At 41.5% G+C, this 25,625-nt stretch overlaps 2 protein-coding genes across 2 annotated transcripts in view; both read right to left on the minus strand.

Annotated features, from left to right (window-relative positions):
• rem2 (RAS (RAD and GEM)-like GTP binding 2) overlaps positions 1 to 6,487 on the minus strand; it is a 52,981-nt gene extending 46,494 nt beyond the window's left edge. Inside the window, exons 1-2 of the mRNA XM_008433001.3 lie at positions 5,920 to 6,487; positions 856 to 1,192 (exon numbers count right to left, since the gene is read on the minus strand). Of these exons, the coding sequence (XP_008431223.2) occupies positions 856 to 1,192; positions 5,920 to 5,931 (349 nt within the window). The 5' untranslated portion in view covers positions 5,932 to 6,487. The remainder of the gene's footprint in view (positions 1 to 855; positions 1,193 to 5,919) is intronic.
• A 5,625-nt stretch (positions 6,488 to 12,112) lies between these two features.
• Positions 12,113 to 24,172, minus strand: LOC145548070 (putative neuropeptide Y receptor type 6). The gene is made up of 2 exons (XM_081598569.1): positions 18,928 to 24,172; positions 12,113 to 16,913 (listed from the first exon to the last, which is right to left on the minus strand). The coding sequence occupies exons 1-2, from the start codon at positions 19,332 to 19,334 to the stop codon at positions 16,190 to 16,192; spliced, it is 1,131 nt and encodes a 376-aa protein (XP_081454695.1). The 5' UTR covers positions 19,335 to 24,172; the 3' UTR covers positions 12,113 to 16,189.
• Between the last annotated feature and the right edge of the window lie 1,453 nt (positions 24,173 to 25,625).

The raw sequence follows: 25,625 nt of genomic DNA on the forward strand, positions 1-25,625 counted from the left end.
TTCACAGCGCGGCTGTGAAGTTTTCCTTCCTGCTCCGGAAAAAAAGCGGTTGATCATCAATTAACATTTCACCATTTTTAAAGCGGGTGAACCACGAAAAAACTTGAGCTTGACACATAGCGTCATCCTTGTAAGCGGTCTTCAACATTTGAACGGTTTCCGATGCTTTTTTCCCCGAGCAGGAAGCAAAGCTTCAGCCGCGCGCTGCTCATAGAACTTCTCCATGAAGAAAAACGACGGCTGGACAAAACAGCTCTTACAAGAAAATTCACTGCGGGTAGACGAAACCTTCCACATCAACGCCGCTTGGCACACTGATTGAGAAGGCGTGGTTGAACAAATAACTAGCGGCAGAATCGTGTGCTACGAAAACTGCGCGTGCAGCAGCGTCATTCTGGAAACTTTTGGGTACCCCCTCGTAGACTAAATCAGCAGTCTAGTCTCTGTCTTGGACGGGTAGTTAGTCGACATGGCATCGGAATCATCCTATAGAAACCCTTTAGGTTATGCTGAAGAAAAGAGCACATCATGATTCAGGACTCTGGATGAGCTGGAGATATGGTGCAAAGAGGAAAGGTCAAAGGTACCTGTATTTGTGTGCTATACCCTTGTGAACCTTTATGGAAGAAAATTAGGTGATGTTCTATGATCTAAAGGAGATTGTACAAAGTACTGACAGCAGATATGCTAATAATTGTGGTACCAATGTTCTTGTCAAAACAGTATTATAAATAAAAGGTTGGATTATAATGCAAAAATATAAATGTATTATGTATCTGACATTTTCTTTGCCCACAAATGCAAAAGGTGCTGCATTTTTGATAAAGATCTCCCACTCAATGTTCAATGCATTACCACAAGCTTGCGTCTCAGAGTCTATAGAGAGCGATCTGTCCGACTGTCCGGCCAGGGATAAGGCAAGCGACGACTTGCCCACGCCGTTCTGTCCCAGCAGCACTATCCTCAGCGCCCCTCCGTGGCTCTGGTACGTCGGCTGGGACGCCGCCAGCTGGCTGAAGGAGTCGTCTCGAGGCACCGCTGTGTCACTGATAGGCAACGTGGTGGGCTCCTCCAGGCCCGGTATCCAATCACAGTCGTCGGATACGGCCTCCTCTCGCCGCAGCTGGTGCTTGACGGGCAGGGGCGTGCTCCCTCGCCGGAGAGGTGGCGCCGTGGTGAGAAACATACTGTACTACAATTAAATAGAGAAAGATAGAAGATGTAAGAACAAGTACAAGGAAGGATGGGAGCAAGTTGACGGCATATGGTTTCTTTGGATGGACAACGAGCTTTAAAATGCTTCTGAAGCACATCTGCCTGTCAGACCGCTAAGCACTGTCTGTTCTAGTAAATGTTGTCGGCGGAAAATTTGCTGAAGGGATGCCTTCCCATGGTGCCTGTGTGTGCGCAAAGAAGAGGGAGGTGATAACACTGAAGGTGAGGTTCCAGGGTGAGGAAGAAGATGCTGATAGACGAGAACAGAGTCAAAGGACAAAACAGAAAGGAGAGGTAGTAAAGGCTGGCTCGCTGGGCAGTGAGATGAGCTGGACGTGTAGAGGCGCTGAGGGATTGTAAGAGACAGTAGGCTGATAAAGACAGTGAATAAGGTGGAGACCTGAGAAAAGAGAAGTATCACAAGGGAGAGACGGAGACAGAGAGGCTGCTGCTCGGTGTAACAAAAGGTATAATCGTGATCCGGAGGCGCCGACTATACACTGTTCATGGCGACTGCAGCACGAAATCAAGTGAAAATGCAATTTCTACACTGTGGAGCATAACTGAACAGTGGTGTGCTGGAGAGTCCACATGATGAATCTAAGGTTCTGCACACATGCGTATGCAACTGCAGCACGTCCACCATAGATGACCCTCATCAATATTAATACAGCAATTAATCCGGCTCCAGCAGCACCACTGGGCATCTGTGGCTCAGAGTCTGTGCAAATTCAACAAACCCCAGCAGCAATTAAACAAAGGGCAATGATACAGAAAATGAGAAAAAATATTAAGATAATGTATTAAAAAAACACACACAAAAAGAAAAAACAGTTTGGTAAAATACAACACACCTGTTTCATTAGAAATGGATTCTGACATGAAATGATAGAACAAGCTCGGGTTTACTATTGAGAAAGCTGGAATGAGATCGCATGTCACCAGATCTGTCAACATTAGCTAGTCTGACTTGAGAAGCACTTTGCCATGAACTTGTGAACTATGTTCAACATTGACAATGGATGACTCTTTTATTTTGAAGTAAGCTGCCCTGTTGTGTTGTGTTCAGGAAAAGAAAACACAGTGAGTCAGATCAAATTAGGGTTGTTTAACAGAAGCTGTAGCGTAGCGGAGATCAAGGATGAGGCTGTGAACAGCACATACACAAGCATGATTGACAGCACTAAGACCCTCCTCCTGGCTATGATTGGTTGTTTCTGAAGGCTGTATTTCTATAGTTAGCAGGGGAAGCACAGGGTGAAGGCAGAGGAACCCGATTTTTTTCAGACAACATTGCAACGGCTTTACCAAATATATTAAAAAAAGATATATCCAAGCTTTAAAGACACTACCACTTTTTCAGACTATTGATTGATCATATTTCTTTTTAAAGAAGGACATTGTGTCTTGTTTTTGCAAACTTCACGTTGTGAACCATCTTGTCTCATGAGCTAAAAGTATCGCTACACTGCAACTACTGAGGCCTGGATTCCACCTGGTTTAATGTCTGTGTTGAGCCACGTTCCACAAATAAGTAAACCACACAGGTACAGAAGTAGAAGGCAGCAATCGATACCAAACCTGAACACGTCCAACTGTTTCAGGTTAAAATGTTTCCACTACCACAGCCTCTCTGTCGGAGGCAGACTTTAAAAGACTTTAAAAGAAGGTAAAGAGACAGTAGACAGAAGCAGGAAACATTGGGTTTAACCTCAGGGAAGCTGAGCTGGGCTGCATTAGAATGACTGACTGCTCTGGTGTAAATGTAGTGAGAACTTTGTCCACCTTTCGCATCCTGTGTGGACACAGTAGGACCTCCGCACTTCCTTACTGGCCTTAAAATTAATAAAATGCAACAAAGGTTGAAATAATTGAAAACATATGCAACAGTTGTAAAATTGCTTGTGTGTAAATAGCACAGCACATTAAGAAGTTTAAAGTACGAAATAGTACATACATAATTTAAGTGTGCTGCATAATGTTGTAGTGTACCGTAAAATCAAGCAATAGTTGAATGTTATAATAAATAATGCAACACCATACAAAGCCTGAAAATATTTTTCAGTGTCAAATAATATTTATTTCACAAACCATGTTGTGTAATGGGGGAACAACCACGTCATTCTCCCCCCAGCAAATAAAAGGAACACAACACTAAGAGATATGAAACACTGGGTCTTTGTTCTGGAAAGGTCTTTTTGAATCTCAGTAAATCTTTTTGCTCGTCTTCTCCATCAGTTAAGGCCATCTTAAGAGTTTGAAGCAAGATTTAGTTCCCAGTCACTGGGATAATGCTGTCAACACAAGCGGTAAGGAGCAACAATACACCTGCATGTGTTTGCATTCAGCTGGCAGGAAGCTCTGCTGCGGACTGGTCACAGGTCACAGCCGCCTGCAATGCCAGGAAAACTTTCTTCATTTGGCATTTAAGATTAACTAAAACCTTCTTTGTGTGTAAACATATTTCTAATATTGCATAAAAGAAATTAAGTTGCTGACTGTACAATCTGCAGACTGTGCCAATTTTTTTATCCGATTAATTGATTTTATAATCAAGATAATGGATAAATTAATTGATTACTAAATGAATCATTAGTTGCAGGCCTATTTCTACCATGTCAAACATTTTCTGCTAGCTAGTTTAAAACCACATAAAGGAACACATTGACCTCACAACTATGTCTGGTGGTGCAGGGAGCAATCAGGTTTATATTTATAATGTATCTATACACAGAAGTGTGGATCCTACAGCTGCTGACAGTGAGTAAGAAGTAGAGTACATCGCGGACAGGTCGCCTGTCCATCACTCGGCTAACACAGAGAGGCAACCCTGCTCTCTCACACCTACAACTTAAATTAGATTCATCAATCACCCCAACCTGGATCCTGTTAGACTGGGAGACGAGTCCGTGACTGCTCCACATGCTACCTTTGATACACAGTATATTACAAGGATAAACCGCTGTGTAATTTAATATATTATGTCATATATAATTAGCAGATATGCATATATTGTATGTAACTATGTGTTGGAGTTGTTAGAGTGGATTATAGCTGTGAAATACGGTGATTGTTGTATGTAGTAGAAATCTACAGGGTAAAGACGTTTATTATTCTGAATATCCTCTAAATAAATCTGCTGCAATTGTCATCAGAAGTTACCAAATTAGTAAACAGCGTCCATAACTTGTGATTAAATGTTGGTGCAAATATAGCTGCCCTGTGAAAAGTTCAGAGGTTTAGTGAGGAAACCGCATCATGAAGACCAAAACAGCAAACAAGTCACACAGAAAGATGGTTAGGTTATGAAACAATATCCCACATATTGAATCCTCAGCTCAGGTGGGGATATTCCTTTTTTTTTTTTCAGCGAAACAAGAAAGCTGGTCAAAGTTGACAGGAAGTTATTTGATGCCTAATACAGAGAAGTCCTGAATGAAAAGATGTTAAGACTTCAAACTGTGTAGTTTAAAACAAATCATATTCATGTGTTAGAATTATTCAGGCAACTGGCTGAACGAAACCCAGCTAGTGGCAACAATTGAAAATTGATGCTTTTAGGGACTTCTTATTGTCTAGCTGAATGAGTTGGAGCTATTTTGTAATGAAAAATACAGAAAAAAATTCCTATCTCTTCATACTGATCATACTTGCATCGCTGCAGCTAAAAGGTGTTTGGATCTGCTCAAAGTAAAATGGATATAATGCAAATACGGCACACACTGTTTTTTAGATTTTTATTTGTGAAAACTTTGTAAGCCGTGTGATTTTCCTTCACAATTATGCCCCACTTTGTGAAGTGTAAATACAGCCTAGCAAAGCAAACTGAGAAGGGATGGGTTTTTGTTTTTCAGCCAAAAAACATAAGCAAAAACTGAAATAGTATGCAATTTTATTAGGAGCTACAACAAATAGTTGTAATGTCAACTAAGGCCACACAGTCTACTGATTCACTGTACAATATGGCATAATATTGCATATACTTAAGTATACTGTAGTGTTTTTATGTCTATAAAGATGCCAGCTGAGGTGTGGCAGATACACTATGTCTTACACAAACGCACACACACGTTTGCGCACTCTAATCACTCTCACGGAATCAGCGGGGGTTCCTCAATTAGGTTAATTGAACGAGCTAATCAATTAGGCATGCCTTGAGTGTCTGCAGCAGAGACAGGAAGCCGTGACCGGGCGGGCCGAGGCAGTGTGTCAGGGGTTAATCTGCTCCTCACCAGGCTTGCAGAGAGAAACTGGGGCAAACAACGGCAGACAATGCAAAATTAATACCACGGGCAATGTTTGTGTTCTCTCCTCCCGTGGTCTGTTTCAGAGTAGTAGCTTCTCTTCATTATGCGGCAATTCTTGAATGCTCACAGAAACAGAGCATAAATTATGAGGGCTGATGGTAACCTAATAATTGGAAAGGAAAATGTGACTGTTTAAGCCATAGTTAGTTCAAAGTCCATTTGTTGCGGTTTACAAATGCCTGACACTTTAGCACGGGTTGTTTAAGGGAGCACGTGAGATAAAGCAGAATGTGTTTTGGGGAAAATAATGTGACAGAAGCTGTGTGTTGTCCACCTGTGCGTCTATTCTCGGCCCCAGCGCAGAGCGCACGTTGTGTGTGTCTGTGTGTGTGTTTGTGTGCGTGTGTGTAAAGAGGTGTGGTGAGAGTGCGAGTGGAAAATGTGCGTCGCCTCTTACCTGGTCAGCCATGGTGGTCAATAAGCCTTCTCTTTATGGAGCCGGGAGAGCGGCGTGCTTTTAGGTCATCTGCGCTGGCTGTGGACCCGGCGTCACATTCACAGCGGCGCACCGGAACAGAGAAGCAGCGCGCGCGTTCATCTAACTGTGCTCTTGTTATTCCTGCCCTGGCGCGTGGGAAACTGGGATAGGCGGTAGTAGGTCTGTGGAGGAGGAGGAAGAGGAGCAGGGTACACCTGGGTCTACGTTCCGATTAAGTAGCGGCGTAAATGTGCTTGGGGAAAGACAGCAGCGCCGCAGAACATCCCCACTAGTGTTCTCCTTGTCCCACTGGACGGCCGTGTCTCAGCGCCGCCCTCCCCACCTCCTGTAATACCTGCATCTATCTCTCCTCTCTCTTTCTCCTCGTGTGTGTAAAGGCGCGTCCCTCAGTGAGAGTGGAGTGATCCTCCGACGGGTTGGGTTGGGTAGGCAGGGGATGTTCAGTAATGGAGTAAAGGAGTGCCCCTCACTTCCGCCTGTCATAATTAATATCAATCAGCTTTATGCTATGTGAGGCTTCCTCATAGTAGGTGCGCCTCACCTGGTGCGTTGCCTTTCACCAAGGTTTTTAATGGGAGACAACTATGGGGAGCGGCCGCCAGAGGGCAGCAGAGAGAAGCCTCCAGGGAGAAAAAAACGAATAAAAAAACTGATTAGTTCTCATGAACTTTTTAAGCACAGAAACTCGTTTTTTTCCATTCTTTGAAAACAATGAATATCATTTGTGGGATTGGATTATTTGTTTCTGTAAATCTGCAATGAAATGAAATAACTTTATCTGCTGGCTCCAGAGCATCATTTTAATTTTCCCACCAATTTCCATCCTCTCCATGAGACTGTTATACATCAAAAGAACGTCTTCAATCAGCGACTTCTTCAGATTTTCTGCAGCACAGACTGCTACAGGAGAGCCTTCCTGCCCACAGCCATCAGAATCTGCAACAACTCTTTGAAGAATCTTGAATAATATGAGTTACAACAACATTTAATGTCCTTTTAGGAGTTGTAAAGTATTTTTTCAATTGAATGAAACATGGATGTTAATTCCTATTCTTGAAATGATGCTAAAAAATCCTAAAATAAAAATGAGATTTGCGTTTGGTGGGAATTTGTTTTACACCCATTCAACCCTGACAACCTAACCTGTCAGACTTATCCTCTGAATGTTGAATATTTTGCAGATTTTTCAAAATTTTAAGTTTTCAAGCTCTTGGTGGCTGCAGAATTTAGATTTTTAAAAAATATTTTCTGAATAGACCTAAGCAGTATATTGCAGATTTATGTGCTCAGGTCTTTAATGAAACCTTAATTTCAATTGAACGCTTCTGTGGCATTCGAGAAAACTTCCCAACTTTTGTGGAAATGAGGTTATATGTTCAGAGTTTGCTGGTGCTTCCGGGCACATGAAATGAAATTTTCACTTTTAATCCTTTCTTTCTGGAACATCCAAGATGTTAGTTGACAAATTTCAGCTCAAGGCATAATTTGATAAATAAAGTATCCCCCAATTGCTTAAATCATTGATTAGCTGAACGATCCAATGCACCAGCTGCCAAAAAACACTAGAGGAACTGTATTTAAACTGCAGCTGAAGTCAGAAACAATGAGAGCACCCACACTGAAATGAAAGGCTTTGCTGCCAACACTTCTCTGCCCCTGGCCTTTCAAATTGAGGTCCAGTCTTTCTGCTGGAAGGGAAGTGAAGTGGAGCACATGCGAGCGGGATTTATTTTATTCTAAAGACTGTTTACAGGAGCTGGGTCAGCCTTCAGATTGCGCCGTGCAGCTTCGGTCAGTCGTTGCAAGAGCCGAAGGGATGAACGTTTGGGAGGGAGGGGGAAAAGTTTCAAAGCAGTTCGGATGGATTCAGAGCGATTTTCTATGTAAAATTCCTCATAATATCAACTTAGGATCAGTATCCTCGTCTGATTCAGGATTGTTTTCAGCTGGGCACAGATTGATTTAATTTCACAGACCAGCTGTGTGATCACAGGCTGTGAAGCTGTCTGTCCACACAGGGGTTGGTGAATTGAACCAAGCAATTTCTGCAACGAGACTGACAGCTAACTAATAGGCATCATGTTAATGGACTCAGTGGGTTCCTACTGAAACTAGAATGCTAAAAAGCATGCTCTCCTGCAAATTACCTCCCGACAGGGAGGGCTTCCACTGTAGAAACGCATGTTTACGGACCTTGAAAATTAGGCCTGATTTTATCCTGGTGAGCGAACGTTAGCATCCAGTGCTTGAATCTCTCTGCAGCGACAGGGTTAGCGTTAATATTCAGACACTCTGAACTTTTCAACCATTTGGTTTTTTTTGCATTACGACCACAAACTTTGACAGGATCGTCTCAGGATTTTATCCTGACAGACCGACACAAAAGCAGTCGATAATATGTGTAGGGAAAATGATTCGTAGTTTTCAATTTACTTTTACACCGAAAAATGCCTTCTACGTGACCTCGGTAAGTAAGGGTCACAGAGCGTCTGTCAAGAACAAAAAATGCAAAACGTTTAGTTAGGTGTAAAAAAACTGGAATGAAAGAGTAAAATACCAAATACCATAAAGAAAGAGAGGTGACGAAAAGGCATGGAACATCGTGACACCAGCTTCTATTGGTGACCAGAAACCATTTCTGCCACTTAGTGCAAATTAATATCAGCTGGTTTAGCAGCAGCTGATGGCCTGCTTAAAACCCTCCTGTTGTCCTCGAATCAAAATGACCAAGATTTGTATGCGTTTTCCCTATACACAGAAAATGAGGACAACAGGAGGGGGAAACGTGTCTCATTACCAAGAAAGCCAGAAGAAACTGTCACGATCTGTTGGGTTTTGCGTTCCTGTGTATCCCTGCGTTTCCATGTCTGTTTACTTAGTTCTTTCCATCCTGCTGTTTCGACTCTACGCCTTCCTAATGTTTTTCTGCAGCTCGTGTTTCGTGATTTGCTTTTCATCTGCTCACTCACTCACCTGTGTTCTGAAATATCGTTTCTCTCGTTTGTCACCAGATTCTCTGCCATCGCCGTCGTGTTGCTCGGTTTGTTCCCAGGTCCAGAGTTTTGCTGATTGAATTCTGTTTTTGCTCATGTCGTGAACAATAAATCACCACGGATTCGTGTGCGAAGGATTGACCCAGCGCAAAAAGAGTCGGTGAGGTAAAGGCGATTCACATTTATTGAATGCAAAGATGTGTCTTTGGGATCACACTTACTCAAAACATCTGACAGCAAAACATATGACGCGATCAGAGATTTTACCCCCAAAAACAGTCTTTAATTGGAGACTACCCCGCCCAAATAATCACACAATAACCCTGTTCATAGTCTGTTCAACTTTTCCCTCTTCTTGAGAGGTCTGTTTTCCGGAATGAGCGTATGATAAAACCCAATCCTCAGATGAACTAACCTTCCACCCGTATCCCGTCTGTGTCCTCACGTAACAAAACCTAAGAATCGTCTGAAAGATAAAATGTCCAATCAATCAATAGTTATTTGTCTCAAAACGCTTGAGTAACCTAATAATTGTTTAAAAGATAAAATGTTAAATCATAACCTAAATCTGCCTACTAATAAGCAATCATAACACAGATGTGTTATGATTGAACACTTTTTTCACGTCACAGAAGTCTTGCTGTCAACGACCAGATGTTGTCCTCTAACCAGGAAGTGGTTAAAGGATGATGGCACGGCGCAGTTTTTAATGTTTTGTAGCATGAACAAACTTATTCACATGTGAGATTTTTATATACTTATAATATACTTCATACTTATAATGAAAATGCAGCCACAGAGAAGCAAAGAACAAGCTTGAAAAATTTGCAGGTCCAAAAGAATTCAATAAGTAATGCACCAGACCTCATTGGCCTGTCTCCACACTCATGACGCAAGACTCCACTCCTGAAGAAAAACCATGTTGAAGCCCACTTTGAGCAATGCGTGCGACTCATTTCTTCATATGGAACTGACTAGCTTTGAATGGATCTTGAAAATGTTCTGGCTAAGAAAGGCTTGTGCACAAAATAAAAAATTAAGTGTTTAATGCATTTCTTCCCATTTCATTACACATACTTTATTGACGATATGCTTGGGTTCTTCTTGCTATTTTTCCAAAATGGCTAAATTTGTCAAGTGCATGCCGTCAGCAAGTTCCTCCACCTGAGGTGTGGATTTGTGCAGCTCCTCCAGATTTACAGTGGGCCACATGGGAGTGGAAGGAGAGTCTGAACAAAAGAAAACCCAAATTTGACAAATGAATCAATCAAATACCAGAACATAACCAACACAAGTGGACTAAAGTGCAAAAATGAAACACGAAATCAAAGCAGAATTCAATAATTACTCATGACACAAGCGTATTTCTCTACCAAGAAAGCCACAAAAATATATAAAAGATTGCCAGCATTCAGATTTTATCACACACAACATAGTAGACTGTAAACCTACCATAAACTGTAAATGAGAGCTAATGTTGCTCAACACAATCCACAGACATACATAAAGGTGACATAAAGTAAACAACAAACAGCCCAGCGCACTGAGGAGACCTTAAAGTCCCAACTCTGTGGTCAGATAAGTGCACATTTTATTTTGCTATAATGAGAAACTGACACAGAGACTTCAAACCGGGAGATTAAACGTCCCTGGCTGGGATGATGACTTGCATATGTATCAAGGTGTAAACGATGGAGACACATTCACTGAAACCCCTGACATCGGTCGTCATCAAGGGAATGTTTTATTTCCCCAGAAGCATCACAGGACATCTCCACACCTCGTTCTGAGTGACTTAGAGCAGCATGGAGTCACAGACACAGTGGCTTGTGAGTTTAGACGGCCGCACTGCAGTCTGGATCCGTCTACAGTGGAAAACGGATTCCGCATTATGAGGAAAACGGACTTTACTGACATTTTGCTCCAAAGGTCTGGCTCCGAATGTGTCTTGCAAAGCCACAAAATCTCTCTTTTTGTGCTAATCACTAAGCCATTTCCCCCCCACATCATTTGATGCGAATGAAATTTTGTTTGACTGCGACTTTAATGAGAACCAAACAGACAAGAAGATCATTATCTTTAACTTTGGCGTGTGTCTTAACTTGGTTCAGTTACATAAAAAATACATTAAAGCAGCTTAGAAGAAGCTTGCTGATTACATGAAAATAATTCTGACTGTAAAGAATAAAACCTCACAACACTAAATGTTATTTGAACATTCTCAGCTCTGGGGTAGGATTTCACAAAAATAACACACATTGAAATATTTTGAGCTCAGAACTGTTGCTCTAAAATGACTATTGATTGAACAAAGTAGTGTACAAAAGATTTTTAAAAAATTTCCAATTTATTGATATGATTCAGCAGGTACAGACGGCAGATGAATCATCATTTGGTGAATATATTTTCACTATAAAAGATCAAGTATGTAGGTTTTCCGACAATCATTTTTCTTAGTCTTGTAATAAGATCTTAAAAATACATTTCAACTACCAGAGATCGGAGTTACAGTTTTTTCTGCTAATTAAAAGTCGAGCTACAGCTTTGTGGATAAAACATACTATAACTTGTAATATTAATATTTTTACTCTGGCTTTCCTGTGAGACATTTAACAAAAAGAAAATTGACAATTTTTTTCTTAAATATACACTGGTGTGCAAACAAATGACAAATTATTCATACTGATTATCATTTCATGAAAAAAAAATATTAAGAGTTTAAAAGTGGGTCTAATAAGAACCTAGAAAAAGAAGTTTTACATTTTAAGCACGTCTAATTTATTGTCATATTTTCAGTTGGAAAAAAACCTATTTTTGTGACTTTTGAGATGACTGTAGGTATAAACAGGCTTTGCTAAAAGTGGGGTTTGTGAGTCACTGCCGATATATATAAACTCTGCATTAAATAAATCCTCCCCGTGGGAATTACACAGCGATCAATGACAATTAATCAGCTGGCATTCTCCATAAGGCCATTAAGTAGTGCTGTCACACGCTAAATCGATATCACTTAAATGCCCATCCAGATGATGGAAAATCACTTCCTTATTTTTTTTTTTAAACGATTATCTCCCAGAGTTTTCAAGATGTTAAATCTTCTTTCAGCTCATTCTGCTCCGTGCATTCAGCGCAGAGGAGCCCCGCATATGTGTGAGGGATTCAGCAAACACGCTAAATAAAAACGGGAAGGGGCCTCTCAGTGGAGCCTGCTGAGCATGACTCTTTTCTTTTTTCTTTTTTTTTTTTTAAGCTTTCGCTAATCTTCTGACTTAATTAAGACAGACTCATCAAGGCATGGCAGCTTACTGGGTTGCGGTGCATCATGAGAGGATCACGGTGCGGACAGACGACGAAGACAGACAAAAAGATCTCATTAGCCGCCAAGATGATATCGACACAAAGACAAAAGAAAAGACGGTGAGGGTTGTCATTTGGTTCTGCGGTTCAAAAAATGTCAAGAGGTCAAGAAGTAACTAGCATTTCATGTTATCGCCACCTTTCTGTTTATTTGGTTGAGGTGTATTAGTGGAAAGAGTAGTTCTCTTGCAGTCTTGAAGTTGCAGGCTCAATCCCAGTCTGCCACGTGTTGATGTGCCGTTGGGAAATTTAAAGGCCACATTTTCTGCTAAGCTGTGAATTGAGTGTATTTGTTGGTGGAAAATTGCAAAAGAGTTTAAAGTCAAATCAAAGCAGACAAAAACATTGTTTTTAATCTGAAGGGTAATTTATGTTTCACTGAGTTACACTTGCATATTTTACAAAGAAATTACATTATTACGATGCAAAATATACATTAGATACAAATTCAAGGCACTTCAGTAAGAACAACATTTAAGCTCACTCTGTCATCTTCTACATCTGGTCAGATAGTGAAAGACGGGCATGTGTGTGCAGGCAAAGTTCAGAATCCATATGGAAACATATATAACAAAAATAATTTCTCAGATAACCAATCACACCATTGTCAAATCACGTTTCTATAATGACCCAATAATAACATTAACAATATCACGTTATACGCTGTGCAGACGCTTTATTTGCACTGAAGATTCGCTCAACTTAGCATGTCAAGTGCTTGAAGCGGCTTCCCTGCACTTAATTTACATTTAGGTTCATCGAAGATGCATCAAATTATGTCAATTTGTTACATGATAGCTTAAAAAACATATTCAACACTTCCCAAGTTTCTATTGTTAAATGGTGATTTTTTTTTTTCAAACTTAGAGTGATTTTTAAGTGTCTTAAATCACAAATATAGGAGTAAAATATATATATATATGAGAACATCAGACAGCACTGTTATAAGGAAAACAAGAATTTATCCAAGAATCAACACAAGCTACGACAGTTTTGTGAGACAAGAAAAACAAAAAATTATCAGACAGAGCAATCTGAGATGCTACTTTAGAGCAGTTCAAAAAGCTCTAAAGTAGCATCTCGTCATTAAGGTAAGTGTTCCTAAAAGGATCTGCTTTTAAATCTCTAAGACCATAAGAAATAAAAAAAAGAAGTGGGCTGAGAATGACAGAGTCTTGTGGACGCACAGAGACATAAAGCCTGATTCTCTGGCGCCCATCCCTTATAGCGAGGAACTAGAAGGAATGATTAACGGTTAGGAGATTCATCGCCACAGGCAAATTTTGTGATCTTGATCCAACTTGGATATTTCCTGTTTCTGTTTCACCCTTATCTGCAGGAAGTGGTTTGATATTTTCCAATTTTGTCACACAGCAAAACAACAGCCTCAAGGAGAGCTCCAGGCTGAGAAACTGAAAAAAGCAGCACCGTCAGTCACGTCGTGATCGGTGAAGGTTTGTGAGTTCAGTCGCATCATCTGGGACGGTCTTGACCAGAGATGAAGCCGTTCAGTGTTTTCAGTACCGTACTTTTCTTGTATCTGTGTAGTTCAGCATCCCCCTTTGATGTAAATTACATTCAGCACCACACTTTAGTTTTTTTTACCTGATTATTTTAATTAGTGGATGCTCCAAGGTCTGCAACACAGAGGTTCTTTTAGAGATACACTTTCAAAGAGCTTATCCTGCCCTTTTGTGGGTTCCATGTTTTAGGCTTAAACAGGATTTGCATAACATTCATCAGTCAAATAGGAGAGCTCCAGTAATACTCTCATCTGATTCTCTGCAAGAAAACAAATAAGCCTGTACGGCTATGGCTTTGCTTTTTTTTTTTTCAGCTCTCTGAAATTGCTTCATGTTACAAACCCAAGTCTCCGTCAATTTGGCTGCAATAGAAACCAAATGGTGACATCCAATATTTAGATATCCCTGAATAAAATACAGAACAACCGATTGCCTTCACAAGCCGCCTTCCTGGATTCGTCCACATCGATCTCAATATATAAATGCAGCTATTCTGTAAAGCCATCAGAGATTTGTTGGAGAAAATGGCAGAAGGGTCGGGAATAAAGCAGGGTTGGGTTCAAAGACAAACAACAAAGCTTCGAACGTCTCACAGAACATTGTTCAATGACTTTACCCCAAAAGTCAGACAGAAAAACAAACCTGAAAATTGACCGACACACAAGCCGTTCACCCGGACCGACAGGCGAGGGCACGCCGAGCGTTAATCAGGCAAACAGCGAAGATCCCCATGGAAACACCACAGGATTATTCATGCACTCCACAAATCTGCTCTTTTTGGGTGAGCAAGCAAATGAAAGTCTTTGTTGGAAGAGAGTCAACAAGAAACCTTGTGAAGTCAATTGAAATTCGACAAAAGTTACACTATAATAAACTCAAACCGCCGTCCCTGCAGTAAAACACGGTGGCAGCAGTATTATGCTGTCGGGACACATTTGCTCAGCAGGGAAAAGGAAACCGGTTGTGGCGGATGGAGCAACATTCAGGAAAATATAGGAGAAAAACTTGTTGGAAATGTTTTGATTTTTTTTGTGTGAAATGTTTCGTAATCTGCACGAATTGTTTATCGATCTTCACATTTATCCGCTTTGTGTCGATTTCTGCCGTAAAATTCCTACACCAGCTGTCCTAAAGGTAAATACTGGAGTTTTATAAGCAGTTTATTTGAGTAAAGAGAGACTTGAGTTTAAATACACATCCAAATTTTTACTTTTAGTTCCTGGTTGTAACACGACAAAACATGAAGAAGTTGAGGGGGTGTGAATAGTTCTGCAAATCTCTACATTCAGACGTCTGCGACACATAAAACTGCACCATCGATAGAAAACAGCAAAACAAATTACACAGCCTTTCTCTATTTCATTAATGAGTATAACCAAGTTACAGGCAGTACACAACATGACCTTTACATTGTGATATTAATCTACTCTGGATGCAGATAGGATCCACTTCTAGGCGAGTAATTTCCCCCCCAGCAGAGCAGATGCAATACTTTGTGTCAAATCTCTTTTTAATAGCCACTTCTCAGCATTCAGGTTCCAAACAAGCCAGCGTCTTTTAATGTGCGTCAAAGTCAGAGGGCCCTCTTTTCATCGAGGTTATTACCATGACATTAAATCCAGAATCGGCTGCCTCCGAGCTTTTCAGGGAGATTTCTAAAGGCGCGTCGTCTCCTGTGTTTCCACTCTGTAATGGGGGTTGCAGGGCTGCGCTGCGTGTTGTGATGCATTGCTGCGCTGCACCATAGATGGTTCTAACAGACTGCAAAGAGCGACGCCAATTTTCCACAATGCAGATGCCGTTTATCTTACTCACGATTGCTTTTTTTTTTTTTCTCATTGAGGTTAGGGTTTTGTGTGTAAAATCCCTATGGGGAGTTTTGGTTTATATTTGCTTGAACGGGTTGAGCCAGTCAGGATAGGTTTAGCTGATGCCCTTCAGCACCAAAAAAGCAAACTACTGCGGTTCAAGTCCCACGTGTGAGTTAAATCCATATATTTAGGTTCAGTGACCTGAATTGAAATGATGATTTGGGCTGTGATACACAAAGCAATCGCTTTGTTTGGCTTTTCAGTTTTAATATTCCGTTCGGTTCGACTCCCTCTTCCAGCTGAAATTGACCGAACAGCAAGTTGCTAAGTGTGTCTGGTATTGTGATCTTGGACGTAAACCCTGTTTATAGCCCAGAATGGGGTCTGATTATGATCCAACGTGAGAGTTTATTGTTGCCAAGAGCCATGAGTGTACTCGTTGCGTACACGAACAGTGCATCCTGTGAATCACGTCTTTGGACATGCGGCGTTTCATTGACGGCACGTGTGAGCTGGACGAGAGCGAGCCCAGCTGCTGCCAACTTCACTGAGTCAATCTGTGCATCGGGCCTTGCCGATTGAGCGGGTCCAAGGCCGCGCCGGGTGCCGGCAGACACGGCGGCCGAGCCGGAGCAATGCGCCAGCGCTGCGCAGGCTTTCTCCCCAACTGCTCTCGGATGAAGGAAGGCAAGAGAGCTTTTAGCTGGCGCACGGCCGGGCGTGACAACAAGAAGTACAGCGGAGGGTTCCAACACGGAGCCAGGCACACCAACAAAATGGCTGCCAGAGAGGCCACCTCCCACAGCAGCGGGACCCTCGTCAGGGTTTGCTCAGTGGGCCCGGACGAAGCGGCCGGTGGATAGAAAGTAGGCAAAGTCCAAGATGGGCCAGCGTCTAATCTGCTGGTGGGCGACGCCGCTGAGCTGACGTAAGGGGACAGAACATTGACGAACTCGAGCGCGTAGTACGGCAACCAGCTGACCGCAAAAACCAACGTGGAGCCAATCAGCAGGGCGGTGGCTTTCTTGTTGCGTCTGTCGGCAACCAGGCTGCCTCTGCAGCGGTGGAGGTGGGAGATGATGAGGCCACAGTTGATGGCGATGCACAAGAGAGGCGCCATGTAGTACACCAGGAAGGCAGGGACCAGGAAGAAGAGCCACTCCTGTTGACCGACCGACCAGGTGCATCCGCCGTCAAAGTTGATGTAGGTGACCTTCGGCAAGGCCATGGTTAATGAGACCAGCCAAATGGCCACCACAGTGCACAGCCTGAGGGAAACAGGAACAGAGTATAAGCTTATTTTTTGTGTAGAATAATGTAATCTAGAGATCTTCAAGAGGCATGTTAATTAGATGGGACAAGTAGTTTCTCTTGATACGCAAATCTCATAGAATCACACCCCAAAAGAAAAAGTTTGAAACTCTGTTCTTCTAACTATACCCCAAACATTTTGCAAATGGAGATGAAATCTGCACCTATAAACAAAATATAGTTCCATCCATCAGACTTTGTCTTCCACTCTCTTCAGAGTGACTTCCAAGGGAAACATCCAATCATGTAGCCATTACCTGCTTCACCAACCTCACCGCAACCTTAAAACGCATTGACGCATTTCAAACCACACGTGGGGAACGACCTTTGCGACAGTTGGATTTCCCATTAAAAACCTGTTCTCTGTCCCAATGTGAATTTGCCTCTAAACTAGCTTAACAGAGGGGTTGATTAATGTGTTACACAGTTTAAATTAGATGTCTTCCATCTCAAATCAATGAAGCTCCCACAGAAGCCGGTAAATATTTACTTTAATATGTTACGAGGCAGTGAACTGCAGGCTGCATGTGGTTTCAGTCTATCGGCAATTCAGATCCTTTCGGATGCATTACTAACCCTCACTAGAGGGAATTTTTGTTTTTGCAATCGGTGTCTTTTATAATTATGAACGTTCTCCAAGTTATGAAGAACCAAGATACTGCAGACATTATTGAAATTTGTATCCTTTTAGGAAATCTTGCTCTACATTCTTCAACAAATGCGCTCATGGCTTTATGCCATGAGACCAACTATGTGTTCCTATAATGTAGAAAAGCTAAAGTTCCAAATAATTTTTAGTACCTCATATTTTGCCTGCATTGTAACACTCTGCTAAAATATTTTTCTTTTTATCTGCCAATACAGGTTTTAGCTGCTTCCTATTTCCCTTAAAGAGAAATTCATTGTTTGCAGATCTGCAACGGGAGCTTTACAGTGTAGGAAAACAGTCCACCTCTCTCAAACGTATCTGGGAGATTAGTCGCAGCTGCACAAAGAGTTGATCGTCAACAGATCAAGAAACCAACAGACTCCATGAAAGGAATGAATCACTGGTATTGAAAGAAAGGGAGGCTGTATCTGTCCCCTTTTTATGTCAGAAATGTTTATTGGAACGAAAAAAGATCGGATGTTTCCGACCGGCTGGCCAGCGGTCAGGATGGGTCAAGCTGAAAATAGTCCAACCAGTCGATATCTTTGTGCATCTCTACACATTTTAACAGTTGAAAATATTGGATATGGCTGAGCATCTTTAGTTGTGCCTTATACTTGTACTAGCCATGGTTTTGTAAAATGTGTAAATTTGCTCAGACACACAGATGGTGCAAAAAACAATTTCCTAAAATTTAAACAAATTTTATGAAATATTTTCTAACATATTTCGAGATAGGAAAACAGTATGACAGCAGCTCAACCTTGGAACTCTATTGGACATGTTAAATATAATACATTTAGTTTTACCATAATATTGAGTTGTATCCCTCAGTGTAGGATGTGGTGAGTTTGTCTGATTACTTTTCACCTCCACATCTTTTATCTAGAAAAACAATCTTCTAGAGTCTAGACATTAACATCCATGGAAATCTTTACAACACATTGGGATCAGTTTTACACAGTAAGGTGCCAGCGGTTCAGGAAAAGTGAATAAATGCCACAGCTTCAAACATGTGATCCATATGGCACATCTGATTTGGAAAACATTTTCAATATGTTTTTGTGCTTGCAAAATTTTCATATTTCATGAATATTGCAGTGAAAAACCCAGTCCAGTTTCACTTATATTTTGGGGGCAGTTTCTGGTAAAAAAAAAAAATGGTAAAAATGTCTTACTTTTCTAAGATGACTTAACCAGAAAAACGAAAAAAAAAAAGATCCACAAAGAACATGTTACTCCATTTCAATGCCATCCAAAAAGGGTCAACATTTTGTGAAAATGCCTTTCAACAACAACGGACTTCATTATTTATTACTCACACTTGCGTCAGACTAACAGGCGGCCTCATCCGTGGCGCAACAATGCGATACCTCAGCACTGCCAACGCTGCCAGGCTGAAGATCTCGACTCCTACTGTCACCGAAGTCATGAACCCCAGCAGAACGCAGGTCCCGCCGCCGAGCTGCCAGTTCTGGAAGCTGGCGCTCAGGAGCACACAGGGCAGGGTGAGCAGGGCTCCAAGGTCCGCGAGGCTGAGGTTTAGGAGCAGGACGGAGCTCGGCTTGGAGCGGCTCCGGGGATTCCTCACCAGCACCAGCCACAGCAGGAGGTGACCTCCGACCCCGGCGAAAAGAGAGATCAGGCTCACCATCGGCAGCACCACTGTGAAGGAGATGGTGGTGTTGGTGGAGACCACGTTGAAAAGGAGGTTGACAATGGCAGGCATAGCTTAGGGGAAATCTGAGAGTGCAGAAAAGAGAGAAAAGAAAAGAGAGGAGAGATTATGGGCTATGGAGATTTTTAGCTTCGAGTGCCAGCGAAAAGTTTAGATAAACTCACACAAAATATTCTCAACTTGAATTAGGTGAATATGTTTGAATTTACTGGGGAATTTCTTTAACATACACTAGTTTTGCATATGAGGTTAGATGTGTACATACACTACACAAACATTTGAATAAATGTTGTAGATATGCTTTTTGCAGTCATCAGCAAAGTACTGGCATAACACTCGCTGAATATTTGACCACTCTTTCATTTCTTTTTGAGAGATAGTACAGTTCATTTTAATTGCCTACAAACAGAGCTGAGCTTTGCGCATTTCCAGAAACTTGATACCTTTTGGGACATTTGAATGAGTCCAAGATCAGTGTGTCAAGTGGAGGTGATGTGAAAGAGCATGGAGGTTGTCATCTACCATTATTTCAGATAACATTCGACAACAAGCTAGTTAGCTACAAATATTCAACAAGTTGTTGTCAAATGTTTGTAGCAAACTAGCTTCAAATGTTGACAATAACATTTGAAGCTATTTAACATCTGAAGCTAGCTTCAAGCATTTGACAACTTGTTCTATGTTTACTAGCCAACTAGTTTCAAATGTTAACATTCAAAGCAAGCTACAACCATTCGACAGCAACTTCTTGTCAAATGCTAGCTTCGAATGTTGCTAACAACATTTGAAACTAGTTAGCAAGCTATAGATACTTTATTGATCCCAAAGGAAATGATGTGGCTTCCATTAGTACAGACAATAACCTGAAAGACCCACCAGATAAAGCGTAGTAAAAAAAATCTATGAAATCAAGAATTTTACATTAACATCACTGCATTTGCTCAGAACAAAAGATTGTTTTTCTTCACTTTGCAAATCTAAAATAGGTAAAGCAACTAAGGGGAAACTCATAATAAATGCAAACTTCTATTTTAACAGGCCAAATCAAAACTTAAAAAAACAAAAAAGATAAACAGAACAATTATCATCCTAATAATCAACAAACTGCAATCTATTATTCATATTTATACAAGCTGCCTCCACGGGATTCCTGAATCACTCAGAGCTCACCAGGCCCACCCCGTGACTGACAAGCCCGATGATTCAGACGAGACAGCGCGTCTCTCAGGAGACCAGGGCAACAAACAATCGAAGACATCTTCAAGTCGCCCGCGTCACGACGCAAGCAAGACGACTCACCTCGGTGGGCTCAGGCAGGCGTTTTAAACAAACAGGCGGGTGAGGGGAGCTCTTGTTCCCACGGGGGTCGACCAGGATAAAACACACAAAAAGCTGCTGTAAAAGGGAAGAAAGAGAATAATCTCTAAGAAAGAGCAGGTAAGAAAAAAAAAACCCTAAACAAACTGTGGGCTTCTTATTTAAAACAAACAATCCCCCCACATACATTTATTCTTAGCACGCCGAGCCTCCCTAAATCTCATCTATTGCATCATCAGAACAACTTCAGTGCACCTCAGTGTGGTGGTGGGATGCATCATAGCGCCCACTTTGGCAAACTCATCCACAATAGTGTGTGTGAATGACAGATGGACAAAAGAATGAATAAATGTTTGTTCATTCTTTCACCCATCTGTCCCTGTGATGCTGAGTCTCACTGAGGCTTAGCAATCCTGCCCTGATTCTTTCTTTGGAGGTGGGTGATTATGTGCTCTTTGGTTGTGAAGCAAAAAAAAAAGGTCACGGAGGAAGGTCACGGAGTCGGGGAAAGCTGAAAACAGCTATGCCGCTTTGCCAGCATGTAACTAAAGTGAGCAGGAGGCTTTGATTTGAGGGGAAACACACGGTGACTTTAGAAGTATTTTACCAGCTCTTGAACTTTTCATGTTTTGCTTCGATATCCGCAATAAAGCTCAGCAATCAATCAATCAACTGGCTTTCAAAGTCACTTAATTAGTCAACTGAATATGTGTGATTTAATCATCTCAGTATGAATCCAGCTGTTCAGCGAAAGCCTCAGAGGTTTGTTAGCAAACAGTGAACAAATGCCACTAGGGAAACCAAGAAACGAAATACAGCCTAGAAAAAAAAATAAAAAAATCAGAAGTCTCATTTAGAAATTAAAGCTACATCCAAAACAAGGCTTGAAATCCATCACTGCATACATTATCTGGACCTTAAACATACACAAGCCTGATTGACAACACTAAGACGCTCCTACTGGCTCTGATTGGTTGTTTCTGACCAGTGGATTTTGTTTGCGGATGGCAGTAGAACCACAGGGAGGGGGTCAAGAAAGTAGATTTTTTTTCACAGATTATCTGTCTCATGTTAGACGTTATGCCATGGTGAGAGTTTTAATATATCAAAAATGTGTTTATAAAAGTTACTTACTGCAGCTTTAAGGTTTGTGGTGGGAATGTGGCAAAAATTTATAAAATTCAAAAGATATCTAAAAAAAACAAAAAAAAACTGTTTATAAAAAACTAAATAGTTTTATTTAAGAAATAAGTCTGAGGGCAACTAGATGTAGCTATTCATCTGAATTTCATAAATTACCGCATCGCTGTTGCTGCTGCAGGAGGAGCAGAGATCAGAAATGGTGCAGAGGAGATGAGAGGGAAGCCTCCCAACAGCACAGATGAAGAAAGACAGCCGAGAACCAAAACGTGACGGGAAGAACAGAAACATGAAATGCACAATGGACTAAACTAATTGTGTTTAATTTTAGACACATTGACCTCGAGCTGAACTGATGAAGAAGTTGAAGCCGATTCCAGGCTGTTTTCATCACTTTAGTACCGGGGTCACAGTTAGATTTTACCTACATTTGTAGCATGAAGTCATTTCTAATGGAAATAAATTGTTTTGTTTTTCTTAACGCATGTTTTGCTCCTGGAGTTTCTTTTCGCTTCACTAACTCTTTCTGTTGCTGCCCCAGTGAGCCGGGTTCCCGCTCTGGGCAGCCTGGTCTCCATGTGTGATGTGACCTCCTCCCCGGGAAGTTTCTCAAGAAAAAAATGATTAGTAAAAACAAACAAAAAGGGCAAAAACTTCTGGGCTTCTCTTTTGCCATCCAAAAGATCCAAGGAATAGAAGACATTGTTTTAAAAAGATGATCAAAAATCAAGGATTCTATGGAGTGTGGAAAGAAAAAGGTTTTTCAGTCTTCATTCCTCATACATCTAGCCTCTTTAAAAGCTTTATGTGTTTTTGCAAGATCCTCATTGAAAGCATGAAACCTGGCTCACTCAGGTTTGCAATAAACAGGTGTATTCACACTCTAAACTTCAGCTCAGCAAAAGACTAGAAACTTTAGAATGAGTCTGGAAGGGTAATGATATTCTCATGTTAATGTGCCGAAAGACGTTTGCAGAAATAATCAACAGGAAAAACCGCAGGAGACTTCGGCTGCGTCGTACGTCACAGTCACACGCCCTGGCCGAGTTAAAAAAAAAAAATCAGGAACGAAGTCGGCCCTCCAGCTATTACCTGACCCGGGTGGATTTAAAAAGGAAAAAAGAAAGACGGAGCAGAGCCGGAGGGAAATAAAAAGAGAGGACGTTAAATGACCGTTCTTCACTTACTGAGAAAGGTGACCTGCTGCTGGGTAGAAGCCCCTCCACTCACCGTCAGCTGATGTGCCGTATAAAGAGGAGAAACAGAGGGCACACACCTGTACTGCTCCCCATGCTCACTCCGCCTCTCAACTCCCCATGCTGTCCTTTGGCCATGTATGCACGCATACACACACATGTTTCCATGACTATCTTTGTGGGGACTTTCCATAGACTTCCATTCATTTCTACAGCCTAAACCTTATCCTAACCCTAACTCTTCATTCACACCTTAGTCCTAAATCTAACCCCTGACCCAAAATCAGCGTTTTCCCTTGTGGGGGCCAGGCTTCGGTCCCCACTAGGAGCAGTGGGTCCCCACAACGTCGTATGTGTCAGTAAAATGGTCCCCACAAGGTATTACAAACAAACACGCGCACACATGCGCACACACACGCGCACACACACGCGCACACACACGCGCACACACATCTGTACACTCTTGCAGATGAAGTATGAGAGCCTGTGGTTTTTCCAGCATTCCCTCTTCCCCCTTTGGCATTACATAACCTCCAACATATTCTGTGGTTCCTAATTTGGCTTCTGAGGTCAATAGTAGAACTTATTATAATATTACAGATTTGGCATCCCCATGTCAGACCATGTCTTCAGTTTTCTCACTTTTATTAAAAAATCCATGCAAAATCCTTCAATGTCCAGCAAGTGTAACAAAAGATCAATTGTAATAGAATTAAACTATCTTATTTGATTTAATTTAACAGTGAAGCCTATGAAAAGTAAAATCTACTGACTTAAATGTGGACATACTTTGCATTCTATTTAGTGGACTATTTAGTAATGGTCTACTTCTGCTGCACAGACATGGCTACATAATTTTAAGCTATAATCTTTGTTCAAATTAAATTAACTTCTTGTTATTTCATCATATAGTTGATAGTGTATATATATATAAAAAAATAAGTTATTAACTAGCAACTTCATCAGTTCAGAGTTAAAAGCTGTCCGGGATCTGATTTAGATCTGACTGGCACCTACTCACAAAAAAAGAAAAAAAAAAGAGTAACTGGAGGTATTTGACTGGTTTTATTAATGTTGTGGTGACATAATCATTCTATAGAAATAAAGTAACATCCAGTCCTCATCTGTCTCGATCACTTTCTGTCAGTGAGAACGCAACCTGAAAAAGCCCGACTGTTCAGCGACACTTTAGATTAAAACGCATGAGTCACTCACTCCATCAGTGAAGGGGAAATATGTAAATACACACTTATATATATATATATATATATAAGTGTGTATTTACTTATATATATATATATATATAAGTGTGTATTTACATATATATATATATATATATATAGCCTGTTACGTACAGTGGAAAGCCTGTACGTAACAGGCTTTCCACAACATAAGGAAACCTGAAAAAAAAGTCTGACGCTTGGTGTTAAACCTGAGTAGAAGTAGTATTTATTAAACACATCAAAAGATTAAATGCAAACTTCCACCTTTAACACTTTACAAGGGTTGAGAGTGAAAGAAAATCCTCAGCTTGTCCTAAAGCGGTAGATGTAGAAACGGTGGATGACTCATTGCTATCGGTAACATCGTTGACCTCTGTTCTGGTGATCGTCGCCCCAGTGAGGCCTCTTGAACCTCCAGCAATCCATTGTCTACCAAAGACTTCCACCGCCACTCAATTTAACATCATCCCTCAACCTGTAGCTCTGGCCTCCATTTCTAAAACGCAAACACACATCGAAACAGAAAAGGCTTGCAGACACCCACACAAACACACCTGGCCATGAATGCACGCACGCACGCACGCACGCACGCACGCACGCACGCTGCTTTAATCTACTCTAATTGCTGGCAGCGAGACGGAGTTGCTTTTAGGGAAACAAACACACGGGTCAGAGCGTGATAGAGCGAGGCGAAGGAAAAGGTTGGAAGAGAGTTCAGAGCCAGGCAAAATGGCGTGATGGAAAAAGGTGTAAGAGGAAAAACAAAACAAAAAAACAACTGCTGCCAAAGAAGAGTGATTCGCGGAAGCCGCCAAACCCGCTTCCTGAGATCATAAAGATAGGTCAACCTGAGCGAGGAGGGCTTTATGAACCTGAGAGGAAAAACACGGTGACAGCTGTGTCACGGGGAGATGACTGAGTCGTGGAGACTCGAGACTGGAGCCGGAGGAATCTGGAGAGCGCGTTCGGCCGGGCTGTGTCACATTCTGTTCTCTGTTCAAGAAGCTCCAAGGGCGGCTAATAGAGATATGGCAGGGAGACGGAGGCATTTAGGTTTATGGGCTCTCTGGTTCACTTAGCAGTTCTAATTACAGGACATCAACGTTGAAACTGTCTGCTGTGATTATGTTTGGTTCTTTCTTTTAATGGTAACTTGTGCAAACTCTATTTCTAGAGGGTCACACAGGGCACAACGGTTATGTTTTACATTTAAAATAAAACCAAGATGTGTCGGGATTTTTTTGTTTTCAGCTGCAGATGTGCCCTTTGCTACAAGTGAAATGAAGACATTCAGCAAATGTCTCATCTTCCAAGGTGGACACGCAGAGTGATATCAAGCATGATCTGCAGTCAATGGGGAACAGCTTGACGTTTGAGAATGAAGCTGACAGGAGGCGGTGGAGATGTGCCTGCCTGACACGCTGCTGGTGCTGGGAGGAAGACCTTACAGAGTCCCATCTCCGTCT

This window comes from Poecilia reticulata, chromosome 17 (genome assembly GCF_904066995.2).
Source record: "Poecilia reticulata chromosome 17, P_reticulata-male-v2, whole genome shotgun sequence".
Taxonomy (NCBI): Eukaryota; Metazoa; Chordata; class Actinopteri; order Cyprinodontiformes; family Poeciliidae; genus Poecilia; species Poecilia reticulata.